This window comes from Culex quinquefasciatus, chromosome 3, assembly GCF_015732765.1.
Source record: "Culex quinquefasciatus strain JHB chromosome 3, VPISU_Cqui_1.0_pri_paternal, whole genome shotgun sequence".
NCBI classification, from domain to species: Eukaryota; Metazoa; Arthropoda; class Insecta; order Diptera; family Culicidae; genus Culex; species Culex quinquefasciatus.
The window spans coordinates 201,375,873-201,385,280 of NC_051863.1; the positions used below are offsets into that span (position 1 = coordinate 201,375,873).

Below are 9,408 nucleotides of genomic sequence, written 5' to 3' on the forward strand. Positions count from 1 at the left end.
CCAAATAGCAGGTCGTGAATATACGATCATCTGGCGATCGAAGACGAATAGGAAGGAAATGGGTAGTAGTATTTGTGAATTGAAGGAAAGTGCATTCACTTTGGTTCAACAAACACATCAATGATTGGTCTCGGAATATAGGGTGCACCTTGTTGAAATATTTGAGAGCATAAAAAATTTATTTTTGCTTACAAAATGTTGTGACTTCTTTTTCACAGTTAGTGATTCTCTGGGACTCAATGGGACTTAAAGATTTTAAGTTATAACTCGGGATTCCGGCAACCGCATCGGTCAGCCAAAAAAAGTCTTTGTTATTTTTTACATTGAGATTTCCAAAACGAGTCCATGTGGTTTGCTGATGGTTCCTTATCGTCGGTGGCAACGGTTGGTCTACTAAGCATGTCATGATTATTGATTAGATCCTAAATCGTAACATTTGTTGCAAAAATCAAATCAAACCATCCACATTAACGACCCCCGGGTCTTTTGTGGTCTCTATTGCAAGTTTCTGCTCGAACCTAGGAGTCCGAAGGCTTGAATGGGGAGAGCACCCAAACCTCTTTTTACTCCAAGGAACCTTCCACCCCAGTGTTTGAACTGACGACCTTTGGATTGCGAGTCCAACCGCCGCCAGGGATTCCACCGGAGTAGGCTTGGTTTGGTGTGTTGTTTGTACTTATGGCATGGAGACGACTCCTACACCTGGAATGACTTAACGGCCTAACAACCAAGGCCGGGACCGACATTTTACTTCCTCATCCGATGGAAGGTTGCAACAGATGGGAATCGAACATTTGTTGCATGTACCAGATTAAAGTAATTTAAACATATTTGTTTGATTAGTTAATGAAATGCGCTCTCTGGTGGTTACCAGGCTTGGTTCGTTGGAGTCGCTGGCCGGCGGTTGGAATCGCAATCTAAAGATCGTCAGTTTGAATCCTCTTTGGAGAAAAAAAAAGATTTGATTGCTTTCCCCATTCAAGCCTAGGTCCGAGCAGAAGGTTACAATAGAGACCTGTGTGTTGTTAATGCGGATTGCTGTATGCGCAGAAGAGGGAGAAAAAGGGTCGCAAAGATGTGATGCGATGTGATGAAATTAATCTCAACGGGAAAATGATTTCTCGTGCCACCACTTTTAAACTTGACATATATTTATTTGTGAATTACCAGAAGTATTCGAGACACTATTACATATGCTATTAAACAAATTCTAATAATGTGCTATATTAACAAAAAATTGCCTTCATTTACATGTATCTACATTTTCACTAAGATCTTCAATATCTGAATCTATCATGCATTCATCACTTGAAGTTTTACTTATTGTTATAATAGGATTTGTATCGATCCATTCCGATGTTTTCTTAATTTTACTTGTGATTGAGTAATTTTTATCAACAGGGTTCATTGATGTAAGATCATTCATTCCATCTGGTGAGCTATCGACTACCGATCTATGTTTTTCACCTCCATGCTCTTTTAACAATGCTTTTTTCATCATTCTTTGCATTAATTCACGGTGTTTCGAACTTATGTTATCGTTTTCACTATTCTCGCTTGCCATAGAGTTGATTCGTAATTTTGTTGAGTTCAATACTTTATGCCATGATGTTGACAATCCATTCATACCGTCATCTTGGGGCTGGTTTTGACTAGACGCGATTTTGAACATTTTACGTCTTTCCTCCGTGCGTTCTTTCCTGAGTTGCATTTTAAGGTCTTGGTTTGCTTCTCGCAATGATCCAGTTAACGATATGAGGTAATATATAATTAGTATAAGAAGAACCAGTAAAGGAATAATAGCAGCCGGTGAAACGATATATTTTGTAATCACTTCTGGTACAATGTTTTCTGTAGCATTTGTGAGTAGATGATAGATTCGTTTTGAATTCGAAAATGGTCCACAATGCCAAGATGGTTCCAGAAATACAATTGCGTAACTCACGGGTAGGACGCATAAGAATAACATTGTGAGAAGTAGAGCGAAATAAAAATTGTTCGATCGTGAGGCCCTTTAAAAAATAAATGTTAGATATATGAAAAATATGAACATTTTACCTCAATACCTAAATACTACTTCATGAGGCACGTTACATGTAAGTACAGTCCATGAGCGAAGATACATTATTACTATCAACTTCAATATATTAAGAACAGCAAGACCCGGTGAAAAAAACATTCCCATCCATACCATTCCTTGGTTATTCACCAAGTGCAATACATTTTCAGCTATTTTGAAATCTCCGTACTGTAAGTTTTTTTTAATGAAACTAAATTATTTTTCAACAAATAAAAAAAAATACCTTTGGATATATTTTCTCCAGATCCCAACACCAGCAATTATTCAAATATCTAACAAACAAAGCTCTAAAAAAATCTAATATCATAGTTGAAAGTATTGTCATCAGCTGAAAGGAAATATAAATAAAAAAATATCGTTTAACGTGGGTTTCAAAAGATTTTGCATATATAGTCATTCTTAGCATGTAATTAAATTGAAGTCTAGGATGCAGACAATTCAATCCCTTAGAAATAATACAGAATATTTCCTTATTATCCCATGTGCAATTTTGTGTAGTTTAGAAAAAAAAGTGTTATTAGTTTTCCGATTTTGATGTGAAATTCGCCAAAGTGTCAGTATCATATCTCGCTATTTTTCAAAAGGTGAGATAATAAATGCGTAAATAAAATCTCCATGGCGCAGTGGTAGTTTGCTCTAAATATTTAGTGCTATTCGGTGTACTAGTTTTTATCAACAATTTTCATAAAAAAGTAATCAATTTGAATTTGAACCTATTATATTATCTTTAGGGGTCTTTGTGGGCTCTAGCTACTGCTACTCAGACAGTTCGTTGGTTTTCAAATTTGTTTAGATACTTACCAAATCCATTATGGTTAGTTTGGCTAATTCTTGGCCAAACATAGTCTCCCAACACAAGGTGCGTATATCAGCATTTTTAAATTTGCGTTCTTTCTTGGCAAATGCATCCTTTTCGATGTCCGTGGACAATGTGGGTTGAATAGTATTACTGATAGTTGAATCTTTTTCTTGAATTTTGGTAGTGCGATCGTTGTAGTAATTAGCTGCTTCTGTAGTAGATGCGGTTACGTTTTTGCATACCCAACGGAAGCATGTTTTGTTGTTAAACATTTCTTTTGCTTGTACTTCTTTTTCCTCTTCAGAATAGTAATATGATTCTAGAAAATCGTCGTACTTTCCCGTTATGTACGCCTGTAGTTCAGTGTAGGTCATAGTTTGTAATTCATCATTGTTTGTAGTTTGAACAACTTGAGTGACTAATTCCAATAAACGGTTTTCTTCTGATGGAGTCATTGTTGTGTTACCATTCCCATCGATTTCTCGTTTGTTGATAAGAATATCATCAAAGCGATCATTTGGAAGATTTCGCATTTTTTGTTCCAGATAATAAGCTACATTATCTTCGTCATAGTTGAAGTCGTATTCAACATCTGTCATTTTGAATGTTGTGGACGAAAAGCTATCAGATGTTTCATTGATTAATGTTAGAACAGATTCGTTACTATAGCCAATATTTCGATTAAGTTGACCATAATTCATACTTGCAACGTCAGGAAGAGTCGTTGTTGTTATATTTGTTAAAAATAATGTTGACAACATTGTAGAATTTATTGATATCGAACTAGTACAATCAATGACTATTCTATAACAATCTTCCATCAAATTTGACATCTGTGTTTGCAATAAAGGCAACGGTAATGGATTGGAAAAAGTGGTTTTGATATTGTTTAAAGTGGAACTTTGATATTCTATAAAATTGTAACTTTGATTTGAAATAAAGCAAAGATTGTTGTATGATATATTTGACGGTTTCATATGAGTAAGCTCTTCCGTCATGTGATTAATTTTGTCAAATAGTGCAAATATTAATGAATACAAGTTGAGGAGATTCAAAACCATGATTCTAGCCAGCTGAATTCTGAGTTGCTTCCTGGGATGATGGTTTTCTAGTAATCCCAACGTTTCAAAAATCATTGGGAAGAAAAATGTTATTGCTGTCATAACAACAGTTATTTCATTCCGTGTCCACCAGGAATCTGTGTCTTTGATATCCATTGAGCGTTTAACAACACGAACAACAGCAAATGCAGATGCTGCTAGCAATCCAAGAATAGCTAAATTAACTAATACCCTTAACAAAATATTTCGCCAACTGTAAATAGACAAAGAATATTTTCAAGAGGTGTTGTTATCAATTTCTCCAATCCATTAATCAAGTACATACTTTCTCGTGTCCTTATTTTTTTCTGCTTCTTCCAGTAAAGCCTCTTTAAAACCTAAAATAATTGAAGCTGTTCTATTTTGAGATGTTTCTGTGTGGCCTATCATATAGTCCCATCCTGTAAATAGTTTCCATGAAAATATATATTCATCCTCCTTTGATGAAAGTTTAGACATTCTTGAGTTTTTCGCCATCCTGAAAAACATCCTCAATCATAATAATGATTAATTTATAATTCTTTACAACTTACTTTTAAGCGTTGCAACAAAGCTATAAATATAGACAACTAGTCCTGTTAAAAAATATGCTAATGGTAAATTGTAACCCCATGCGATTGCACCGGAAAAGGTTGAATAGTAGCTAAAATAATTGTTGTAAGTGTAGCGTAATATAAATATTTAATATAAATATTTACCCATAAAATAGAGCGGAATATTTTAGTTTACCCTCAAACTCCCATATCGTACTAAAATTAGCCGATGCTGCATATTCTTGGCGAGACATAGTTTTTCGAATATCACATTTAATCTTGCTAGAATCGACGTATATTTCTTCTGGTACCATCACAAACACTATTAACAACAGTGATATGACTACGTTTACCCAAAACAACCATCTTAAAAATGTAAAATATGATGCAACAACTGATCCAAAATGAGATTCAATTTCCTTTATTCTAGATTCCCATGGGATCAGATAAGTTGATACATTAGTTACTTCGCGGATCATCATGCGCCACTTCTAAAAGTTATATAAGTCAATACTCAATCAAAAAATAATAATGTTTCTCAACATACTGTTAATAAAAAAATATTGAATTGCGCTAATAAACTTTTTGCTGTCCGTGAGGTGAAATGCTCTTGTAATGCGCCCTCATGACGTGTGATGTAGCTTTTTGCCTAAAATAATTGATGATAGTTCGTGTTTATATCATTGAACATTATAAGTTGACCTACTTGCTTAACAAGCCTTAGTTTACGTTTCATGCTCCATGGTTCGAATTTGACGGATTGTAGTACCTCTTTATGAAGTCGAATATTTTCAAATATTTTGTCTTGCATAGAGTCATCTTTGGATTCTTCAAACGTTATTGCAGTCCTTTTAATAAACATGTTTCGATTAGTAAATTAAGAACAACTTGGTTAATTTCACTTATTTCAAATAAAAAAGAACAATCTTGTTTGTTTACGAGCTCCTAATCCAACTGAAAATAAATGCTCAGTATTTAATTTTTCAAGTGATACTTACTCCCCTGAACTTGTTGTATATACACTGGATCGCCGTCTGTCCCCACTTACTATCCCCATTATTTGACTACCAGATTTAGAACTTTGACGATGATTTCTGGATCCTCTTTTTCTTTTAACACTGGCCTTTCTTTGAATAATTGCATTTAGGCTCGTGGAATAATCTTCGTTATTTTCTTCTTGTATTTTAGCTTTGCTGTCGTGTTTACTTAAATTGATGGTATGTTTCATTTAATTTCGGAGAAAAAGTAAACAGACTTACCTGATAAAGCTTTCACCAGCTGCATCCATCTTCATAGGGAAAATGTAATCCACCGATTCAAAGTTCCTTTCATTTGGTGGAAATGCCCATGTTACTGACAATTGCGGGGATACTGCTGATGATGAAGAAAACTACAAGAAAAATAGGTGCCAATGATGAGATTCAATTGCTAGTCATTTCCAAGTTCTGATTTTATTAGGTACAATGTGGGAATGGAACAGTAACAGTGATGCAGTAACACATATTTGATTATTCATGATCCGTGGTACCAGCTATAACGTTTCGTATTATGAAGAAAGTGTCGGAAAATGTTTAATGAAGTTTATATATTTGTAAAACTTAAAAATCAAACAAAATTCTGATGTGTGCAGGTAAACTTGTTAACAACATTGTTATGTGATAATGGTGCTTAAATTAAAAGGAGCACTATTTTAATTAAGAGGCAGTATTTGTAAATATTGCTCGGTTTGTTCTAGAGGTCGTATCGAGGTGCTTCGATTTGGATGAAACTTTCAGCGTTTGTTTGTCTATACATGAGATGAACTCATGCCAAATATGAGCACTCTACGACAAAGGGAAGTGGGGTAAAACGGGCTTTGAAGTTTGAGGTCCAAAAAACCTAAAAAATATTAAAATTGCTCGCATTTCCGTAAAACTTCATCAATTCCAACTCTCTTAGATGCATTCGAAAGGTCTTTTGAAGCACTTCAAAATGTGCCATAGACAACCAGGATTGGTTCGACTTTTTCTCATAGCTTTTGCAAATTACTGTTAAAAATGGATTTTTTTTAAACCCTAATATCCTTTTGCAACAGCCTCCAACACCCATACTCCCATAGGTCAAAAGATAGGTAATTACATGGACTATAAGCCTACGGTGTTAACTTTTTGGCCAATCGCAGTTTTTCTCATAGTTTTTTGATTTTTCTAGAACAAACATTTTACAACGTTAGTTTTTGCCCTGTAGGCCGCCATACCGGCACTTTTTGGTCTCAATTTTGTCATATTCGGAATCCTCGGACAATTTCACGTAAGTTAGAAGTATTGGAGTTGTAAGTTTGATTTAATAAATAATTAAATAAAACATTTTTGAAAAAAGAAATAGATCTTCATCACCCTGTGATCAATACGTCAAATGCTGTATCAAGTAGGCGAAAACCTGTTTTACCCCTAATTAAACAAATTGTAAAAAAATATTTTAATTCATTCTGAATGCCAATTTTTCCAATCAAATTTACAACTCCAATACTTCTAACTTACGTGAAATTGTCCGAGGATTCCGAATATGACAAAATTGAGACCAAAAAGTGCCGCTATGGCGGCCTACAGGGCAAAAACTAACGTTGTAAAATGTTTGTTATAGAAAAATCGAAAAACTATGAGAAAAACTGCAATTGGCCAAAAAGTTATCACCGTAGGCTTATAGTCCATGTAATTACCTATCTTTTGACCTATGGGAGTATGGGTGTTGGAGGCTGTTGCGAAAAGATATTAAGGTTTAAAAAATCAATTTTGACAGTAATTTGCAAAAGCTAAGAAAAAGTCGAACAATCCTGGATGTCTATGGCACATTTTGAAGTGCTTCAATAGACCTTTCGAATGCATCTAAGAGAGTTGGAATTGATGAAGTTTTACGGAAATGCGAGCAATTTTAATATTTTTTAGGTTTTTTGGACCTCAAACTTCAAAGCCCGTTTTACCCCACTTCCCTTTGTCCTAGAGGGCTCATATTTGGCATGAGTTCATCTCATGTATAGACAAACAAACGCTGAAAGTTTCATCCAAATCGGAGCACCTCGATACACATTGGTGAATAACTCGCTCTTAAATGGTTTTCTCTGTCCATTTAAAAAAGCTGTTATATCTTTATACCAAAATCGGGATAAATTTTCTTATACATGAATTCTGCGGAATTAATGATTGTTAATTGTTTTCTGAAATAATGGTGACGTACTGAATTTTTTTTTTCGAAATAGGTAAAAAATATATGTTTGGCAGGTTAAGGATCTTGTCCTTAATCCATGCATTTCGTTGAGATTCAGTATTTAAACCATTTTTTTGCATAACTATTGATGGGAACTTGCTTGATCACTACGGACAGAGCTATTCACTTCTCGAAGTTGGAACGTTTGTTCGAAGATGTAGTTGAACGTCAAAGTGCTGAAACGCCAATAATAGGTGCTCGATGAAATTGCATGCTGCTTATCTATTTGACTTGACATTATACATTTTTATGTATTACCGTCATCAGGAGTGGCATTGGGTCTGGGGGTGAGATTGGGTCATACAAAAATGCTCAAATTTGTATGACCCAATCTCACCTCCCATACCCATTGCCACTCCTGATGACAATATTCCATTGTTTTACCAATTTTTCGATATTGATGGCTACGTTTGAACAACTCTAGAGATAACGCATTACTGACGGGGCACGTTGAACTGCAAAAACAAAAAGGTGCTAAAGGATGCCCACCCGTAGTTTGGTGGCGAAATTAATGTTATATCCTTTTTCATTCCTGCTGGGCTGGCATAAATGATGGTAACGTCGGCGCACCTCACAGAAAAAAAAAACATCAAAAAATATCAAAAACGATAGTTGGTAGACCATGTTAAATCAATTGCTACTGTTCGTTTTGCAAAAAAATCACCTAGTGAAAATAACATCGATTCTTGTAACAATGTGCACTTTTGTTATTATAATTTTTAGTGTGTATTTTCTTTTTATCACAACATCAAAATAGCGGAAAGCTCGTTTTTCCTTTTCTGTTTTTATACTCTAGGTTTTTTGAAAGAAGTTTTTCGTTCAAAGAAATGCTTTTAAAAATAATGCTTATCTATACATATTACTCGTGGTCACGCTTTGTAAACGATACAATAATATTTTGTTGTAATAGTTACCTCTTCTTGAGAAGGACATGGTTGTAGAATATCAATTGATGATGTTAATTGTTTACTAGTTTTTATATTATCTAATTTAAGAATACCAGATGTCTTTCGTGTGCAAAATTTTTCATCCATGTTCAATAGTTTTATTCAACGAAACCTGTGTGGTACTACACGTAACAGAAGAATGATGGGCTTTCGTTGATAATGTCATCCCCAATCCCAGTCACTCCCTTCATTCAGTATATAAATATTTACTGTTGGTGGCTTGGTTTTTTATATGATTATAGTGATTACGTAACGATTAAAACCACTAAAGTTTATTGTTTAGGATATATTTTATATATGTTATACAGCAAAAAAAAAGTTAAATTTTGAAATGTTGAAAATTTGGTTGGTTGAATATTACCCATTTTTGAGTAATATTAGTCAAAAAATGTGTAAAAATGTGAACCTGATGAATATTCACCAATTACATCAGGTGTAATATTACTCATTTTTTGACACTAAATTTTTCACCATTTCCGGACGACTATTACCATCATTTTATTTTTCTTTGTACTTAAAGACTTAGATGCATCATTTACAAAATGTATGATTTTTTCTAAACATATAGTCGTCGATTGTTTTTACTATTTTCTACATTACATGCCATTGCTTCCAAGAGAAAAGTAAAAATGTAGGTGGGAACGCGTGCTTGATTCATTTAACATTAGAAGTTGCGAGGGTGCACGCAATAGTATTAAAGTAAACC

General features: G+C 34.3%; 2 protein-coding genes across 2 annotated transcripts; both read right to left on the bottom strand.

Moving 5' to 3' along the window:
• Positions 1-1,114: 1,114 nt before the first annotated feature.
• On the bottom strand, positions 1,115-4,490 carry LOC119770566 (transmembrane channel-like protein 3). The gene is made up of 5 exons (XM_038265682.1): positions 4,266-4,490; positions 2,882-4,193; positions 2,304-2,408; positions 2,067-2,248; positions 1,115-2,012 (listed from the first exon to the last, which is right to left on the bottom strand). The coding sequence occupies exons 1-5, from the start codon at positions 4,466-4,468 to the stop codon at positions 1,244-1,246; spliced, it is 2,571 nt and encodes an 856-aa protein (XP_038121610.1). The 5' UTR covers positions 4,469-4,490; the 3' UTR covers positions 1,115-1,243.
• LOC119770567 (transmembrane channel-like protein 3) lies at positions 4,490-8,886 on the bottom strand. The gene is made up of 7 exons (XM_038265683.1): positions 8,670-8,886; positions 5,772-5,902; positions 5,511-5,717; positions 5,219-5,360; positions 5,060-5,161; positions 4,678-5,003; positions 4,490-4,622 (listed from the first exon to the last, which is right to left on the bottom strand). Exons 1-7 carry the CDS (start codon positions 8,787-8,789, stop codon positions 4,502-4,504), a joined length of 1,149 nt encoding a protein of 382 aa, XP_038121611.1. The 5' UTR covers positions 8,790-8,886; the 3' UTR covers positions 4,490-4,501.
• Positions 8,887-9,408: the final 522 nt, after the last annotated feature.